The sequence below is a fragment of the Budorcas taxicolor genome, chromosome 6, assembly GCF_023091745.1.
Source record: "Budorcas taxicolor isolate Tak-1 chromosome 6, Takin1.1, whole genome shotgun sequence".
Taxonomy (NCBI): Eukaryota; Metazoa; Chordata; class Mammalia; order Artiodactyla; family Bovidae; genus Budorcas; species Budorcas taxicolor.
This window is the reverse complement of record NC_068915.1, coordinates 114,018,413-114,038,527: the sequence shown is the minus strand read 5'-3', so window position 1 is coordinate 114,038,527 and position 20,115 is coordinate 114,018,413. Positions and strand designations below refer to the sequence as shown.

The window sequence follows — 20,115 nt, the reverse complement described above, 5'->3', positions numbered from 1 at the left end:
CATGGCTCGACGCCCGGGGCACTGCTGCCCAGCGACAGCCATCGTCTGGGCAGCGGGAGCGCCCTCGCCGCTGGGCATGCATCTGCCTCTGGGCCCCATCCCCCGCCGCTCCATCACAGTGCCCCGCCCACAGGCTTGGCACCCGTTGCCCTCTGTCGGTGGAGAGAGCGAGGTCTTTCTTTTCATGTTGCAAGCCGCTGTCTCTCCCAGGAGAAGGAGAAACAGGGAGTCGTTGGGAATAACGAAATGTCAGAGCGTCCAGGACAGTCTTCAACTGTGGCCTTATCTTGTCAAGGTCCTGTAGCCCAGTCCCCCGTTTCCAAGCTCTCGGGTCTGATGTCAGTCTTGTCGTTGGTGGTGCGCAAGGCAGGGTGCTCCCAAGGGCTAGAAGGTCTGAGCCCTCCGCAGGCTGCAGGTAAGGAGCCCGCCCTGCGCGCGTCCTCGGCATCCGTGGCAGGTGGCAAAGGACCCTGGGGTCTTCCTTTCTTGGTTCCGTGCGTGCATGGGGTCAGTGGTTTAGCTCGGGATGCACGGGATGGGTCGTCACTGAGTTGGATGCTGAGAACTGTCGGCCTTGCCCTCGCGTGGTTTATTTCATCATGTCAGTTTGGAGACGATAACGTGAGCCCTGCTGGGTGACGATCCCCACCCTCCCCCCGCAAAAAAAAAGGGAAACGGAGAATGCAGACACCTCTTGACTCAGCTCCAGAGAGTCTGCCGAGCGGCGGACGTTCGCGCCCTCTCTCGTCGAGCCCGCCTCCGGTCTGTGTTGCGCCCCCTCGTTGCTCTTCCTGGAGTCCTCCCAGTGGCATCGCTCGCTCAGCGCTCTGCGTCTTGCGGGCAGTGAGGTGGGGCAGACAAGAGGAAGGACTTTGGAGTCCCATGTCAGCCTCTGCCGCCCGCTGATCTGTGATTTCGAGAAAGTCATGTCAGGCTCTGAGCCTCAGTCCTCTGATCTGAGAAATGGGTCACGTGGGGATAAGCAGTGAAGTCTCTGAAGCTCAACCCAGCAGAGTCTGACCCACTGGGGGCTGGACCACGAGGCCCTTCTGTTATTTTAAAGTTAAACTTGGAAGGTAGAAAGCGTGATCTTCGAAATGCCAAGCGGCCAAGGAGGGGTCAGCTGGATTGTTAATGAGACATCGTGTCACACACCTGCTCTTCTGTTGAATCCTATGCAAGGCCCCAGCCCCCATTCCTGCGGGGATAGTCCCCCAGCCGATCTGATTCCTCAGTCCTCAAAGTACAAGTGCTGGCAACGTTTCTTTCATTTCCATTTTGAGCATGACTGTGAAGTGGGAACCAGGACATGCAAACCTGCCATTGATGGTACGCTGCCTTGACCGATTGATGTTTCCCTTCCAGCTGCAAGGCGATCAGATGGGGAGGATGGAGGTTTCGACCTGGATAACAGGAAGGTAATGAGGGGCAGGCCCAGTGTTGGGGGCCCTTCTCCAACTCGAAGCCGCAGCCCCTCCCCTTAGGTGCTGCTCCTTAGGGGTCTGGCGTGGGCCACATGGAACCACATTTAAGAGGCAGTCCCACCAGCCTCCTCTCACTTAGGAATAGTACCTCTTCTACCAAAGTCCTCATTCTTTGCTGTGTAACTTGAAAGTGAAAGCGTTAGTCGCTCAGCTGTGTCCAACTCTATGTGACCCTGTGGACTGTAGCCTGCCAGGCTCCTCTGTCCATGGAATTCTCCAGGCAAGAATACTGGCATGAGTAGCCATTCCCTTCTCAAGGGCATCTTCCATACCCAGGGATTAAACTCAGGTCTCCTGTATTACAGGCAGATTCTTTACTGTCTGAGCCACTTTTGGTTCTTTAACCAAGGAGATGACTAAAAAGAAAAGAAAAGAAATCTTGAGTCCACCCTGGCTCAAGAGCTAAGACCCTTTGTTCATCTTTAAGGAAGGTGGGTGAGTGTGGCAGGAGCCCAAGGCTGGCTTACTCGACTCCCGCCACGTGTGACCTCACCTGGGGCCCTGACCTCCCCAGCCTCAGTCTCCTCATCTGTAAAATGGGGCAGTGCCCCTGCAGGTCAAGTTGAAATTCACAGAGCTTCTGGTTTTTTTTTTCTTAGCAGAAGACCAGCTGGCTGATTCTCAAGGGTGAGGCAGACACGAGGACCAACTCTCCGGACCTAGACAGCCAGTCGTTGTCCCTCAGTAGCGGGACCGACAGAGGCCCTCCCCAGACAGTGCCAGGGGACAACTTCTACTCACGTGAGTGGTTCTTCTGAGCGAGAGGCTGTCGGTGCGGCATGAAAGGCCTTGCAGAAAAGGGGCCCACGACCCTGAGCTGATCCCCCCCAGATCTAAGCCTTGCTCCTTAAAAACTCTGAGAGCACGCCTAGAGACAGAAGGGCAAGTCGGGTAGGAAGCAGACCCGTAGCCACGCGCTTTCTTTCCTCGATGGCGTCTGAGCCAGCAGGCTGCCTGCAGGCCGTGCCAGTGTACCCCCTGAACTCTCCACGGCTGGGAGGAGGCTGACTCAGGCTCCTGGGGTCCTCAGGGGGAAAAGGGCTTCCAGGCTGGAAGTGAGGGCCTGTTTTCCGCCGGAGCAGATGGAGCGTGGTCCAGGCGGTGAGTCCAGACTCGGGGCCGAGAGCAGCGCTGTCCCGTGTGGTGTGCAAGAACGCTGGCCCGTGTTACTGTGTGCCCCTCCTGAGCAAGGGGCCGGGACCCGGGACCCCATGTCCTCAGGGAGCAAGGTGGGACAAAGACCCACATCTGCCTGATCTGGGGAATCGTGACACTCAGTCGGTGTGCCCTTCAGATGTGGGGCAGACCTCCCCGTAACGCTCTGCACGTCCGGAGGCTGTGAATTATGGAGGAAACAGCAGCAAGCTGCTGCCTGGCGCATACTGGAGATGGCAGATGGACTCTTTGGGTCTCAGCGGCTGTGGGTGGGTTTCTGTGGACCAGCCAGAGGTGTAGTTTGGAAGTAGAGAGGGCCAGGAGGGGATGGGTGTGCATGTGAGAAAGCCCAGGAAAGACACTGGCTTTGCTTTGAGAGAGGCCCGAGTTCAAGTCCCTGCTGGACACTGACCTGGGGCCCACTGCGCCGGTCCTGGGCCTCAGTTTCACCCGTGTGCCTGGCGGGGCTGTTTGCCACCCGGGGTGGGGAAGCCATGAGCTGCCAGCGCTCAGCCGGGCGCGTAGTAGATGCTCAGCAGATGGACTGCTTTTCCTCACCACCATCTTCATCCTCATCCTCCTGACTGTAAACCATCTCACAAACGAAGGCGCGTGTGTTCCGACGTGGGAGGGGCCGGGAAGCGTGCAGGCGACCGCTTGTTAAAGAAGACGTCTAAACACCGCAAGCGCGTGTCGTTTTGTGTGCCATCTCTGTAGGCGCCTTGCCGACCTGGGCAGCCGCTGTCCGAGTGAAAGCCAGAGTCACTGCAGGGCTGGCATCCCCTCGGGAAGGTTGCACCAGGGAAGACCCTCAGCAAGACTCGTTCACTTGGCGGCGCAGGGCGGGAAAGGCCGAGGCAGGCGGGCGGGGGTGAGGGGTGGTGCAGGGCTGCTCACAGGAGCAGTGAGGGGCAGACCCAGACCCGGCAGCTTCAGCCAGACCCCCAAGCCCTTCTCTGCCCAAGTGGGGTGGCGGCAGGGGGGGTGGTTCAGGACTTGCCTGTGGCCCCAACCGTGGCCCCTCTGCTTTTCCAAATGGCAATTGTTTGGAAGGTGGAGACCTCCTACTGCGCCAGCCCCCCAGAGCACCCCCAGCAGTGCCCCAGCAGCACCCCCCTTGGGGGCACCAAAGCGTTCGCTCCCAGGAGCGGACACTTGAGTTCTCAGGCGGGCTTTGCCAGCATCAGCTCTTCCTTGCTGGGTGGTGGGCGGGCCCGTGTCTGTAGGGCTGGTGGCCTCCCCAAGTCTCTCCTCGGGGAGGGCGTGGGGGGCAGTAGCTGCTGTCCCCAGAGAGTCCCTTCGTGGCCTGCCTCTGTCTTGGGGCTTAGTGGGGGGGCTCCATCTGGGGAGAAGCCCAGGCAGGAAGAGGCTGCCTCCTAGGGGCCTCCCTGTGCCTCACTGACCTGCCTGTGACCTGGGCGTGTTTGCCCACCTCCCTGCACCACTTCCTCATCTTGTGCCACACAAGGTGCCTTGGAGTCGTCCCAGGCGTTCCCCCCAGGCAGTAGACCCTGCAAGGCCTGGAGGCTGTGCAGCTGTTTTGGGCAATCACACACCTGCGAGGTCTGTGTCAACCTCATTCCTTGCTGCCGTGTTCCCATCGCAAGCTGCAGGGATGCCCGGCCTGCAGGAATCGCAGTGTCTGTGCTGGAATTCGTGCTCGAACTGGGCGAGCCCTCTGAAGTACAAAAACCTGCGTCTGTGTTTGTATGTGTGCGTATGTGTGTACACATATGTATGTGTGTACATGGGTGTGTACGTGTGGATACACGTGTGCACACACTTGTACATGTATGTGTGCTGCGTGTGCGTGTGTGCATGTGTGCACACATCTTCACGTGTGGGCATGTGTGCATATTGTGTGCACGTGTGTGTGCACATCTGTATATGTTTGTGTGCGGGTGCGTGTGCATGCATGTCCTTCAGGGATGCAGGCTCACAAATAATAATGCTTGTGCAGAAGTGATAATGCTTCTGTCATCGCTTCACCTTCTGCTGGTGTTCTGACACTGGTTCCTGCAAGTGGGGAGCCCACGGTGTCTAACCACGGCACCTGTGACTTCATCTCTGCCCTGGTGATATCGCTCTGCTCCCATCATGCGTGGAAATAGCAACGAGGACCCAGGCTACTGGTCCTGCCTAGGTCAGGTGTGCCTTGCTGTCTGCCAGCCTCTTGAGAAATTTGGGCGGGATGAGCAGCACGCCTAAACGGAGAAGAGAGGGGTGCCCACCTTCTTTTCTCAAGTTGCAATGAGAAGATGCAAGTGGCCCCCAGTCGTGAGTCCATCAACACCAGTTTAATCTGCAGTCATTACTGAACAAAGCGGTTTGCACACAGCAAGGCAGGCCCGCCTGCATCCCGGGACGTCATCCGTAGCGCGCCAGAGGAGGGTAGGACTGTGACACTCAACACAGTGGGCGCTCAATAAATGTTTGTTGAATTGAGATGCGCTAAATTCAACGGGTATTTATTGAGCACCCACTCTGTGCCAGACGCTGTGCGGGGCGCTGAGGGGGAGACCCCGTCTTGGAGAAGTGCACAGGGAGCTGGGACAGGCAGAGGGGCTGCTGGGAGCCAGCACACACACCCCGCCGCCCACCTGGGGTCCTCCGTGGGCTCCCAGGGGCTGGGCGCTACCTCATCCCGCTCATGACACCATCAGCACATCTCGCCTGAGGCTGAATTCATCATTCAGTCACTCACCCATCCCTTCACCGAACATTAACTGAGCACCTGCTATGTGCTGGGCACAGCGCTAGGCAGCAGAGAGGAGGTGGTGGATATGGCCCAGTCCCTGCTCTCCCACAGGGAAGCAGATGACTGAGAAACCTGTGTGACATCTCCCTCCTCTAAGACGGTGGTTCTCAGCCGGCACGGCTCGTCCCTCCAGAGAGGTCTCACCGAAACACACGTTTTATGATAGACTGCTGTTCTTTTCCCTTATGCTACACCCAGGGCGTTATCTGGGCTTCCCTGGTGGCTCAGAGGTTAAAGCGTCTGCCCACAACGCGGGAGACCTGGGTTCGATCCCTGGGTTGGGAAGCTCCCCTGGAGAAGGAGACGGCAGCCCACTCCCGTGTTCATTATCTGCGCTATGCGTGCAGTTGGCTGGGCTTCCCTGGAGGCTCAGTTGGTGACGAATCTGCCTGCAAAGTGGGAGACCCAGGTTCGATCCCTGGGGTTGGGAAGATGCCCTGGAGAAGGGAACAGCAACCCACTCCAGTATTTTTGCCTGGAGAATCCCGTGGACAGAGGAGCCTGGTGGGCTACAGCCCACGGGGTCACAAAGAGCTGGACATGACTGAACAACCAAACCAATGCTTTCACCTGCTTGCTAGCTTTCTTGCATGTAGTCAGTTGTATCATTGCTGAATCTGATTTTTGCCCAGGAAAGGGATGGTACTGATTTTCTGTTACAAGGAGAGGGTCTTGAGCCTCACAAGATGCGGGTCACAGGATGAAGGACACCAGGAGGTGTGGGCCCCTCCCCTGGCCTGGGCCCTGTGGCCCGGCCTGCTGCTGCTCTAGCCGCCCCCCCCCCCCCCGGCCCTTCGAGTCCTGTTCTCCCTTTTGAGGTTCCCCACATTCCCCCTACTCAGGGGCTCAGAGGTGTGCCGATGTCAGACAGAGCCCCAAGCTGGCTGAGACCCTTCCCTGAAGACTCGGTGAGCCCTGGAGAGGACCCCACCCTCCGGAAGGGAATCGGCAGTTAGGGTGGAGTTAGGGTGGGCTTGGAGGTCAGGGAAGGACCTCTCTGCATGGAAACCAAGGCGGCACAGAGGGCTGGTCCCGTGGGGGCCAGCGCCCCCCACCCTGCCTGTGACTTTGCCATCTTGTGCCACCTTCTGCGTGTCCGACCCCGTGGAGTCCCGTCCACTTGTCTGCCACCTGCTGCCCACCCAGTCAGGGCCTGGCTGGAAGCTGGGGTCTGAGCCTGCCCCCTGGGTCGCCAGCCCCAGTACCCAGCAGGGAAGGTCGGGGGACAGCGTCTCTGCTGTGTTTCTCCCTGCCAACAGCAGCAGGGAAGCGGGTGTCAGGCCCGCTCCGAAGTGGCTTTCCCCGTCCTCTGTGAGTCCTTGGGAGTTTCCAGGCTGTGGAGAAAAATAGATCGTTCTCACGTTGTGTAGTCCACGGCGGAAAGAGAGAGAGAATCGATTTACAGTGTGCCAACCCCATGTGAATTTCAGAGCGTGGGGGTGTGCTCAGTTCTGGGTGTTGTGACCTGAGACCCAGGGGGCAGAATCCATGAGCATCACACTGATGGGACGTCAGTCCCGGCCCTCCTTGTCAGACAAGCAAGAGAAGGCCTGGAGGCAGGGCGCGGCTGCCCAACCTCAACCAAGCTTTGGTGAGGGCTCCCGCGCCCTGGCCCTGGGTGTGTGCTGGGGGCACAGCGGAGTCTGCACAGACAGCGCCCCGCCCCCCACCAGGAGCTGATGGTCTAGAGCCGGGGGGCGGTGGGGCGGTGACACAAAGTCCAGATGAAAAGGTGAGGCGTATGGCGCCTGCCTTTGCATGCTGGATGGCATCACCGACTCGGACATGAGTTTGAGCAAGCTCTGGGAGATGGTGAGACAGGGAAGCCTGGCGGGCTGCAGTCATGGGTTGCTAAGGGTCGGACACAGCTGAGCAACAGCGCCTGCAAGTCAGGGGGCCAGGCCCAGCTGGGCTTGGGGGAGGAGGGCGCTGAGTGAGCAGGCTGGAAGAGTGAGGTATCTGGGGGAGAGGACCCTCCCCACAAAGGTGAAGCCTGGCTGCTGGGCCGCAGGTGGCGTGGGGGCTGGGATGTGCAGGGTCGCCAAAGGGCTTTGGGGGCCGTGGGAGGGCCCGGCCTGGCCTGCGAGTGGCGGGTGGGCCTACGGGTTCTCAGCAGCACCCGGGCCGCCTCTGACTGAGCCCCCAGCAGGACTGTCGGGGGCGGGCATGCTGAAGTCATCCAGGCTTGGGGCGGGGGGGATCGCGGAGGAGGCTTCTGGGGATGAACTGGGGGTGTCCCAGGGAAGGACCCTCCAAGCAGCCTGCCCCGGGGCTTGGGGCGAGAAGCAAGGTGGCCGTTTGGGAAACAGGAGGCTGGGGGCGGCGGCCAGAAGCCAGTGGTCCGTGTGCGGTGGCTGCGAACTTTCTTCTCTATCTTCAGGGACCAGAGTCAGGGCAGCAGGGTTGTGAGCACGAGGCTGACAGTTTTACCCATTTAAATGCAGGCAGGCAGCTTTGCAGAACATAGACTAGAGGCTGCTGGGCCAGGGCGAAGGGGACTGCGGGGCCCAGATGAGCCGCGGGGAAGCCCCTTGAATGGTCCAAGCAGCAGGACCGGTGTGAGCGGTCAAGGGGGAGCGCGTAGGATCAAGAATGACCGTCCAGGTCTTCCTGGCTCAGGTGGGCAGGGTCACCTTTACTCAGAGGCGGGGCAGGAGCAAGGTGGGCTCTTCCTGTTTAGACAGGACGGGAGACACCGAGCCAGAGCTGCATGGAGGTGGATGGGCAGGTGGGGCCCTCAGGAGAGGTCTAGCCTGGAGGCAGAGTCCCTGGGGCCCTTGGCTCCCAGGCGGGCCTAGAGGTGGGGTGTGAGCAACCTGAGACCCAGCCCCCACCCCCCACCAGGTGGGTTCCAGAGCTGCATTGCTTTTTCCAAAGGGTCTGGGGCCCAGAGAAGCTGTGATTCTCCTGTTCAACACCCACCTCTGCCCCCATCCTCCTCCTCCATTCCCCTTTCCTGCAGGACCTGGGGCAAGGGTGGAGAGAAAGCGTGGGCAGGGGGAGCCCCCGGAGAGCCCCAGGGGTGGAGAGAGCCAGGGCCGGGGCGGGGGGAAATGGGGGAAGCCTGGGCAAGAAAGGCCCAAGGGGGCTTTAAGGCTCGGGTCAGGCGCCCAGCGTCCCGCAAGCAGCCAAGGGGCCCCTGGGGCAGAGACAGCCAGGAGAGTGTGGCCCGCCTGGCCTCCATCTGGACGAACAGCCTGTCCCATGCCCTCCCGCTCACGTTCAGTCCCAGCAAGAGCAATGGGGGCTCCAGACGTCAGGGAGGGGACCTTGGCCCAAGAGAAGCCCCCTCGCATTTGAGGGCAGAGCCTCCCTGCCAGTCCCTGGGGGCTGGCTGGGACTCTGCTTTCAGCAAAGGTCCCTGTGTCCCCCATGCTGGACAGGCTTGCTCCCAGCATGGGGACCGGATGGGTGTGACCTCGGATTTGTGGGCAGGGACACAGGCCAGGCCCAGACCCTCAGGTGTCCAGGGGTGAGAGCCCACATCTCGGGTCACAGCTCTCAGGCTTCTTATGACCCCTCACAATCCAGCTCTGGGTCTCGCGGTACCCACCTGGGAGCTCTGTCTCTCCTCTCCCAGCCCCAGCAGGGAGCACCTTATTTGGGGCCTTCCGTGTCCTTTCCCCCTCAAGGACCGTCAGCCCCTGGGGGCAGGGTCCAGGGGGCCCCCTGCGCCTCCTCTGTGCCTGCAGCAGCCCCCCAGTGAGTGCCCGTGGGGCAGCGGGTGCCCAGGGCTACCCAGAGCCTACTTTCGTTCATGGGTCCCAGCATGGTGGGGGCACCACAGCAGTGACTGTCGACACGAGATCACGTGAGGGGTCAGCAGAGGCGGCTAGATTGGGGTGCCAGTGCCCCTGGGGGTGAATCCTGGCTTCTCCCTTGCTGCGTGACCCTGGGTACAAGAGCAGACCTCTCTGAGTGTGGAGTTGCCATTGCCTCATCTGTGAAGGCGGGCATGCTGCCGTCTTCCTGGCAGGAAGCACCCGGGCTTTGGTGCTCCAACATGAGCATCCTGTGGGCTGACCCCTGGGGTGTCATGCAGAGCTGGTCAGGTCCACGGGCCAGCCGTGGTGAGCCTGAAATGGACCCCTCTCATGTGCTTCTGAAGCTCAGGTTGCCCAAGGAGCCTCCTGCCCATGTTCCTTGGGGCTGAAGGTGGTTCCAGGCCCTCCTTCCTTGGATGGGGACACTGAGGTGCTGAGAGGGGACCTGAACCTGAGCAGGGCCGTGCAGCTGCAGACTTCTGTATCCATGATCAGTGAAGCAAAACCCGTTTGCTATGCTGGTGAAGCTGACCGAGATCTGCCCAGGGGAATGGCTCCCTGCCCCTTATCCACAAGGCATCCTGGAGGGGCCATGTGTCTCGAGCTGCACCTGGAACAGTCATCCACCTGCAAGGGGCCTCTCCTTGCCCATCCGTTCAGCGATTACTCTAACCCCGGATGAGCCAGCCCAGAAGAGGGACAGACCCAAGGAGACACCACCCAGGGCCCCACAAGCAGTCCCAGCAGAACGCTGAGGGCAAGGTTGCCACAGGAGGGCCTCTGGAAGGAGGTGGCAAGGGGGCCTGGTTAGGCTGAGCTTGGAAATAGGGCGTGGGCAGGTGTGCAGGGCCTGTAGGGCCTGTTGCAGCTCGGGGCCCCGAGTGCCCAGCTGCCACTGACCTGCCTTTTGTATGTGCCCTCTGTCTCCCTCTAATCCACACACCTCACATGCTCTTAAGGCCAGCCGATGCCAGCTGACAGGCAGGCCCCTAGAAGACTCCCACGCCTGCAGACCCTCACCAGGGCAGAGCTCCTGTAGCAGACAATGTTACCAGGGAAGAAGGTATAAAGTCCTGGGAGCTTGTCTCATCCTCTTCATGAGTAATCATTAGACCTTCTACAGGTCATTTAGTTCAGAGACAGCAATGGCAACCCACTCCAGTGTTCTGGAGAATCCCAGGGACGGCGGAGCCTGTGGGCTGCTGTCTGTGCAGTCGCACAGAGTCGGACACAACTGAAGCGACTTAGCAGCAGCAGCAGCAGCAGGTCATTTAGTTTCCCTGGGCCTTAGCTTCCTCACCCGTAAAATGGGCTCATGGGTAATGCCTTGGCTTGTGATGGTCACGTAAAATCTCTGAATGTGTGAAGGGATTAACCTGGTGGTTCTCAATCCTGGCTGCACCCAGGATCCAGGGACCCCTGAAATCTACCGATGGCTGGTCCCATCCCAAGAGAAACCAATTCTAATGGGTCTTAATAGCACCCCAGGGATGTGATAAGTGGAGACTCTTCTCTCCCTGCCTTATCCACTCAGTAGAGTGGAAAAGCCCTAAAACAATAGGGCGGATGTCCGTAGAACTCTGGAAAGAGGAAGGTGGACTGGCCAAACCGGAGCACGTGAGGGAAAATGGCAGGACCTGCGCCTCTCACCGGCCACGCAGCAGACAAGGAGAGCAAGTAAACTGCCCTCCCTGGCGCCCGGCCCAGGGAGACACTCTCCATCTGCAGCCAGTGCCTCCCACCCCCATCTCGGCACAGAGCAAGCAGGAAAGCACCTTTCATCACCAGGGTGTCACCAGCAACACCAGGCGGACTCTGAAGACCAGAGGAGCAGTTTAATAAGCATTCTGAAAACTGACTCGTCTTCAGAAGCACAGTCCACAATAAGCCAGGCCCTACATGTTAAACCTAAACAGGGAGACGGCCTGCTAACATGGAAGACTTAACCAGGATCCAAGCCTCCTGGCATAAAATTCTCATGTCCAGGATACAGGAGAAATCACTCATGGCACCAAAGACCATGAACATAACTATGTGAATGAGAAAAGACAGTCAGCACATCCTTGCTGTTGTCTGACTCTCTGCGACCCCATGGACTGCAGCACGCCAGGCTTCCCTGTCCTCCACTGTCTCTTGGAGTTTGCTCACTCGTGTCTATTGAGTCAGTGATGCCATCCAACCATCTCATCCTCTGTCGTCCCCTTCTCCTCCTGCCCTTAATTGTTCCCAGCATCAGGGTCTTTTCCAATGAGCTGACTCTTCGCATCAGGTGGCCAAAGTATTGGAGTTTCAGCATCTGTCCTTCCAATGAATATTACTTTAGGATGGACTGGTTTGGTCTCCTTACTGTCCAAGGGACTCTCAAAAGTCTTCTCCAGCACCATAGTTCAAAGCATACCCTAACACTGAAAAGATAGTAGAATTATCTGAGGAAGATTTTTAAGGCAGTCATCACAAAAATGCTTCAACAAACAATTACAAATACTCTTGAAACAATTGAAAAAGTTAAAAAAAAAAAAAAGGGAAGTCTCACAGAAGGAATACAAATTCTAAAAAAAAAAAAAAAAAGAATTCAATGGAAATGATGGAACTGAAAAATAGAATATGCAAGATTTAAAAATTCACAGGTGGGCTCCCTAACAGAAGAGGAGGATATGTCAGAGGAGAGGCTCCAAGCTTGAAGACAGAACAAAAGCAATGATCCAACCTGAACAGCAGAGAGAAAGTAGGAAGACAGACTGAACAGAACCTCAGGAACCTGTAGGATAACACTTATGTCATTGGAGACACAGAGGGAGAAAATGGGTCCAAAAAAATATTCACAGAAATATTGCCTGAAAACAGAAAATCTGGCAAAAAGACATAAACCTACTGACTTTAGAAACTGAGTGAACCGCAAGTAGATATAAGCCCAAAGTTATCCACAACCATACTTAAGCTTCAGAACCAGAAGACAGAAAAAACAATCTTGAAAGTAGTTCAAGAGAAAAGTCACTTTATACTCCCTCCCAGCCAACTTCCCGCCAGAAGCCACGGAGGCCAGAGGAAGAGGGCACATTTTACAGGTGCAGAGAGACATTTGCTGTCGATGCGAATTCTATCTTGGGTGGAAATATCCTTCAGGAATGAATGGAACATGGAGACCTTCTCAGACAAAGGAAAACTCAGCAATGCTTTCGCTGGCAAACATACTTGTCTAAAGGACATTCTCCATTCGGGAAGTGATAAGAGGGCTCGGAAATTCAGAAAGGAAGAACGTCCAAGTAGGTGAAAATAGAGGTCAACATAACAAACTGTCTTTCATTTTGATGAGTTTCTTAAGTCATTGTTGATGATCAAAAATTATAGCAGCATGTGATACGGAAGCTCAAGGCAGGTAGAAGAAAGAGCTAAGACAGTCATAGCTGGTGAGTCAGGAAAATGAAGTGGCCTGATGGAAGTGAGGTCTCTACACTTCATGCAAGCGTAGGATGCTGAGACAGAGGCTGGCAGCCTGCGCACAGGGAGTTTTAGAAGCTGGTCTGGTGATGGCTTCCAGGTGGAGAATCACTGGTTTAGAGCAGGTAAGACTAGAGGAGGGGCATAGCTGGTCCCGGGGCCCTAAGGGGTACCAAGCCTTAGTGAGCTTCAGAATGCCCCGGAGGGCTTGTAAAACACAGGCTTCAGGACCCCAGACCCAGAATTCTGTGTCTGTAAGTCTGCGGTGGGGCCTGAGAATCTGCCCTTTCTGACAAGTTCCTGGGCAAGACTGGCGCCGCTCGTCGGAGACCCCGCTTTGAGACGTGCCGCCAGCACCCTTGGCTGATCAGGAGTTCCTGGGTCTCTGCTGAGGGCCCTTTAGGCCCTCAGCCTCACACCCCCAAGAGTTCTGGCTCTGTGCGTAAACTGGGGAGCAGGTGTGTCCTGGAGGGACCCCGGGACTGTAAGTCGGGAAGCCTCATCTTGTGGCTCAGGACCAGGTGAGGTTGGCCAGCTTCCTCTGTGGCCCTGGGCCTCTGTCCCCCTTTCCGTGAAATGGGAGAAGCCAGCTGGGTCACTTCCGGGTGGGGCCCAGGGTGATGGCACGAGTGAGAGGCGCCCAGTGGGCCTGGCCCGGGTGCCTCGCCCCGCTTCGCTTTCTCCAGCTCTGCTGTCTCCTGTTTCACGGACCAGTTTTCACACAGGTTTCCCGTGACGAGAAGGCTTCTTGGCTCAAACAAGTTTGAGATCCCTGCCCTTGACGTTGTAAAGGGCCCCTTCTGACCCGGAACCTTCCCACAGGCCATCCCGGGACACACGCGTCCCCGAGGCATGCCCCCAGCTGAAGCCTTTCCTGCGAATGTGGCCTGTTCAGAAGGTCTTCTCACCCCTCCCTCTGCCAACCCCCAGGAGACAGGCACCGGGATTAACAGCACCCTCTGTTCGGAAGCTGGCCTTCCTGGAGTGGGCCGCAGGGCAGTGGGGCTGGCAGGCGTTCTGCGCACAGTGCCTGCGGGGGGCAGGCACCTCCAGGGGGCTCAGTCCTCTGTCCTTGGGGACATTCTGGTGGCTCCCAGGAGCGCTTGCTGGGAATGGGAATCCCCTGGAATCACCAGACGTGGCCGCTGCTCTTCACGGGCTATGGAAAGACAGATGTTCAGACATCCGGGGGACGTCTGCTCCCCCAGGGTGGGGAGGGGGAGACCCCAGCTCTGCCCTTCGTTCCCCTTCTGGGGCATGTCCCACACTCATGTCTGAGCCAGGAACTTCCGCTCTGTTCTCTCTAGACGTGGCACTGAAGTGGTTAATGATGGGGCGGGGGAGGGGAGATGTCTCAAAGTCCTGGTCACCCCCTCCCCCGCCCTGCAGGGGAGCCAGGAAGGTGAGTGATGGAGGGGGACCCGGTGTGGGATTTGTACAGGGAATTCAGAGCCCCGTGTCTCAGACTGGCCCCTTGAGGAGTCAGAAATTAGGACTTTAATATGAAAGCCCCCAATTGCAAACAGTTCAAGGGTTTTGAAAGGTAGTCTGCAGGCCCTCTCTGGTGGAGCTGGGCCTCCGCTGGTCACCTCTGGCTCAGGGTGGCCCAGCCCTGCCCACACAGGGCCCCTTCCCCCCTCTGCCACCAGCTCTCCTGGTCAGCTGGGTGAGGAGCTGGCCAGGTGACAGGACACGTGTGCCTGCCAGGCTGGGTAAGGCTCCATGGCGTTCCCGGGGTCAAGGGTGGGCTTGGGGACACACCCCCTTCCCGTGTCCATCTTCAGTCAGTTCCCGGGGGATCGGGGTCTGGAATGCGGCAGGTGGGATGTTCAGGGCCCTCCCGTGTCACCCAGTCACCCCCCCCCCCCCACCCACACAGGCATGCCTCTTTCCCGCGCCTGGCCGAGCCTGGCCGCCTGCGTGACAGCTGTGCTGTGTCTGTTCCAGGGTTTCCCTATTCCAAGTCTGACCCTGTCACAGGACATGGCAAGAATGGCTTGGACCACCGGGTAGGTACTCGATACCCCCCACCCTGCACACCCTCCCCGGCACACGCGTGCTAACAGCTCCCAGGGCTAGTGCGGGCCCCACAGCTTGGGGACCACTTGGCCAGGAGGAGGGGCCCTGGGGACCCCGCTCACCCGCCTGCCTGCCTCTGCCTGCTGCCCCACCGAGGGCCAGACCACCACCCAGCAACACCCCTCCTCTGTCTGCCTCCAGCTCCCAGGGAGACCCCAGGGTTAGAGGGACAGGGGCAATGGGGTCACTCAGAGGGATCAGACCCTCGTTAAGGCCTTCCTGACTCCCTTCTCCTGTGACCTGGAGCCTAACACGGACCAGAAAGGATGGAGGCGCGTCATGAGCCATGTGTGCCCAGCGTCCACCTCCTCTCCTAGCGTGTTCTTGCCCCCCGCCACTGTTGGTACCTCACGGTTGCCTCTGATGGTGCCCTCAGCACCGTGAGTGCTTTGGGGGTCACACGAGGGGCTGGTGTCTTCTGCTCTCTCCTGGCAGCTGCTTTAAGCACCCCCTCCCCGCCCCGAGTGTGGGGACGCGAGAATGTAGCCCAGACAGCCTAGCACCCGGCGTGTCCCACAGCCGGGCCCACGTGCTTGTCCTTCTTCCCACAGCTCGTCCTGGTCTGCAGCGAGGGCCTCCCCAGGCGGGGTGGGCGTGAGGTGCCGGACCCGCCCAGCGGTAGACAGATGGACACACACACACATACACACACACGCACGACAAACACCACACATACACACAGAACACACAACATGCAACACATGACACATACACAGAGAACAGACACGCATACACACAGAACACACAACACACACACACGACAAACACCACACATACACACAGAACACACATACACAACACACGACACACACAGAGAACACACGCATACACACAGAACACACAACACAACACACACACGACAAACGCCACACACACACAGAACACACAACATATGCAACACACGACACACACAGAGAATACACGCATACACACAGAACACACAAAACACAACACACACACGACAAACACCACACATACACACAGAACACACACACACACCAAGAACACACATGCATACACAACACACGACACACACGACAAACATCACACATACACACAGAACACACAACATACACAACACACAACACACATACCGAGAACACACACGCATACACACAGAACACACAACATACACAACACACAACACACAGAACACACACATACACAACACATACAACACACACACGACAAACACCACACATACACACAGAACACACAACATACGCAACACATGACACACACAGAGAACACACACGCATACACACAGAACACACAACACACGACACACACCACACATACACACAGAACACACAACATACACAACACACGACACACACAAAGAACACACGCATACACACAGAACACAGAACACACAACACACACACAACACATACACACAGAACACACAACATAACACGACACACACGACAAACACCACACACATACACACAGAACACACACATGACACGACACATGACACACATACACAGAGAACACACACGCATACACATAGAACACACAACACACACACGACAAACCACACACATAGAACACACAACATATACAACACAACACACACAACACATACACACAGAACACACAACACGACACACACATGACAAACACCACACATACACACAGAACACACAACATACACAACACAGAGAGCACACACACACATACAGAACACACGACAAACACCACACACATACACAGAGAACACAACATATATGACACACACAGAACACACATACAGAACACACAACATATACAACACACACACGACAACCACCACACACAAACACACAACATACACAACACGACACACACAACAAACCACACAGAGAACACACAACATATACAACACACAACACACACAAACAACACATACAGAACACACAACATAACACGACACACACACCACACACACAACACACAGAGAACACACAACATATACAACACGCACACAAACAACACATACACAGAACACACAACATAACACATGACACACACACATACACACGACACACAGAACACACACACAACAAACACCACACACATACACACAACACACAACACATAAGACACACACACAGATGCTCACATACACATACCACATAGACACACACACCACACACACACAGCCCCAGGACACTTGCTTCCCCAGAGGCAGCCTCTCACCGCTTGGAGGACACTGCCCACATGAGCGCTCCCACCCTCCCAGAGAAGCCCCTCAGACTTGTCCCCACTTGTTCCCCCGGGTGGTCCTGTCACCACGAGTGGAATGCAAGGAGCGGTGACCCCTTGCGCTGACCTCCGACCCAGGGTCCAGCCACGGGGCACGTCCTAGGACAGGGTCCCCATCACGGAAGCTGTGGGCATCCTCGGGCCCTGCTCCATCACCCTCGGCCTCTGTGGGCCCTGCTGCTGGGTCTGTCCTGGGCCCCAGAACCTCTGCACGATTAGCTCGAGTGAACCAGACGCATCCCACTGACCACTCGGGAATCGCACACATCCCACTGATCACTCAGGTGAATTGAGCCCATTCCAATGAAGGCGCAGGTGAACTACGCACATCCCACTGACCGCTCAGGGGTACCGCATGCATCCCACTGACCATTCCCCTGCTTGTTCAGAATGGGCTAAGCTGGAATGGGCATGCAGCATGCTTCTCTGAATTTCCTTTAAGGATTTTTCTGCTCCTGTCCTCCAGTCCTGTCCACAGGACCCCCTGGGCATGGGAGAAGGTAGATCCTTAGGTTCAGCATGAGGGGCCTGAGGGCAGAGGGACTGGGTCAGAATGCTCCCTGAGTCTCTGCTCTGTGACTCAGGGGCTGCAAGCGCCAGGGTCACTGGCTGGGCCACATCCATGCCAAGGCATTCCACGCCCCCCAAGCCAAGTCTGGGGGGTTTCTCTCAAAATGTGGGAGGCAATTAAGAGGATGAGTGTCAGTACCCACAGGCTTGTATCCTTGGTGGCCGAGCTGTGCATTGTCTAGGGAGAGTTCCCTCTTGGCTGCCATGCTGGAACGACGCTGGTCAGTGGCCCCCGGCACCTGCAGGGAAGTCGTGGCCTCCAGATACTCCACCCCCAAGGAGCCTGGGAACAGCTGGTGGAGATAGTCTGGCGGGGACACCATCTCCAAGCCTCTCCTAGAGCAGAGAGCAGACACTTAAGCTTCACAGAGTTGACAGCTGAACCCTCCAGGAATGTTTCTCCTGCTGACCTCAGGGTAGGGAGCAGAGTGTTAGAAAACCTTTGAGCCCTTCTGTACATCTTGCTGCTGCTGCTAAGTCGCTTCAGTCGTGTCCAACTCTGTGCGACCCCATAGACGAAAGCCCTCCAGGATCCCCCATCCCTGGTATTCTCCAGGCAAGAACACTGGAGTGTATTGCCATTTCCTTCTCCAATGCATGAAAGTGAAAAGTGAAAGTGAAGTCGTTCAGTCGTGTCCGACTCTTAGCGACCCCATGGACTGCAGCCTACCAGGCTCCTCCGTCAATGGGATTTTCCAGGCAAGAGTACTGGAGTGGGGTGCCATTGCCTTCTCCGTCTGTACATCTTAGGGAGTCGCTAAAGACGGAATTTATCACCCCATGAGGACTTTCAGCTTTTCACATTAGACTAGCTTGGAGGCTGGTGAAAATCCTTGTTGACTTTTCTTTGGGACTCTTTTTTCCTTACTTATGTTCGCTCCTATTTTTCTTCTTCACTCTTTCTAAGACTCTTATATAACTGTTTGCCTGTTTTTTGGCCAGAAGACCGGATAATTGATGGCCAGTCTTTTACAGCTCAGCCATGTCAGATTAAGTTGTTTCTTGGTTTGTTTTTTCACTTTCTGAAAGGATTCTAGGTGACCTAAATTAAAAGCACAGATGCAGAGAGACCAAATCCCAGAGGAAAGAAGAAGAAAGAAATGGGAGAAAATTATGTCAGAACACACAAAAGAACACTGCCTGGAAAAACCATCGAAGCTCAGCTGCGAGCTTCCTGATGACCAGGGCACAGAGGCTGGCGGGATCAGTTGTGTGTGCTCATTGTCAAGTGGAAGGAAGTTAGTAAATCAGGAGGCGGAAATGCGCCTGGTTCTTGTTCCAGGATGGATTTGGAGCCAGCACCCTAGGCCCCACAAGGGCTTCCCTTGTGGCTCAGCTGGTAAAGAATCCGCCCGCAATGCGGGAGACCTGGGTTCGATCCCTGGGTTGGGAAGATCCCCTGGAGAAGGAAAAGGCTACCGACTCCAGTATTCTGGCCTGGAGAATTCCACGGACTGTATAGTCCATGGGGTCGCAAAGAGTCGGGCACGACTGAGCGACTTTCACCTTCACTTTCACCCTAGGTCCCAAAGCTTGTTTAAATGTCCTAGTAACTAGCCAGCCACAGAGCCTACCACGTGGTGGACAGTCACACCTCTCTGTAGGGTAAATGGGAAAAGAGCCGCCTGTGAAAGTCCTTCCCATGGACCAGAGAGCACAAGTTCCAACATGTGCCGCCGGCCTGCAGTTAGGAGACCGGAGAGCCCCATGGACAGAGGAGCCTGGTGGGCTGCAGCCCACGGGGTCCAAAGGGCTGGACGCAACTAAGTGGCCAACACTGAACGAGGCAGAAGTCAAGGGTAAAGTGAACTAGTAGTCTTAGTGGTATGAAGGGGGAACATTTCGTTCTTGACGACCCAAGTTATAGATCAGTTACAGCATTCATAAACTTAAATGTACCAAGCACCATGGCAACGCCAGAGACCTTGGTAAAATGCAAGTATGGAAAGCATTTTGAATAAGACTCTTTTGAAATCAGATAAGAATCTAGTGAAGGAAAAAAGGATAGAGAGCAATTTAATAGTGCCAAAAAACAAAATTAAACTAATAGGTATATGAAAAATCCTTATCTTCTGGATTAGGTTTTCACATGTCCATAAAACATTAATTAGTGTATATCACTATGAAGAAAACCTTAACAAAGTGTAAAAGTCTGATATTTTCTGACTGTGATGCTGGAAAGAACACATGCATTAGCGTCAGGCAGCCCTGAGTCCAGATCCCAGCCCTGCCACATACTGGGTGTGTGTTTCGGCAAGTTACTTAAATTTAGAGTCTCTATTTCCTAGTCTTTAAAAAAAAAAAAAAAAAATCAAGGCAACCCACTCCAGTATTCTTGCCTGGAAAATCCCAAGGACAGAGGAGCCTGGCAGGCTGCAGTCCATCGGGTCGCGGAGTCGAATATGACTGCATGACTAAGCGCACACACGCACACACACACAGTCATCCTTACCTCTTAAAGTTATCATTTGGACAAGTAACGTGACGGGTGTGAAACCTTCTAAGCTCTGTAAGCCTCGTTCCCAAATGAATAATTATGATAAAAGCACGTCTCCACCTTCTCTTACCTCCACATCACCGGCTCCTAAGCAAAACGTGAGCTTTAGCAAGAAAAGAACAG

General features: G+C 56.2%; 1 protein-coding gene across 15 annotated transcripts in view; it reads left to right on the top strand.

Moving 5' to 3' along the window:
• The window catches only part of ABLIM2 (actin binding LIM protein family member 2), a 171,397-nt gene that overhangs the window by 126,554 nt on the left and 24,728 nt on the right, over positions 1–20,115 (top strand). For 5 of the 15 annotated variants that reach the window (XM_052641650.1, XM_052641652.1, XM_052641647.1 and 2 more), the window contains 4 exons: positions 296–415; positions 1,366–1,418; positions 2,084–2,225; positions 14,479–14,608. In XM_052641650.1, coding sequence (XP_052497610.1) covers positions 296–415; positions 1,366–1,418; positions 2,084–2,225; positions 14,479–14,608 — 445 coding nt within the window. The remainder of the gene's footprint in view (positions 1–295; positions 416–1,365; positions 1,419–2,083; positions 2,226–14,478; positions 14,609–20,115) is intronic. The other 10 variants (XR_008199584.1, XR_008199585.1, XM_052641656.1 and 7 more) reach the window with 4 other exon arrangements.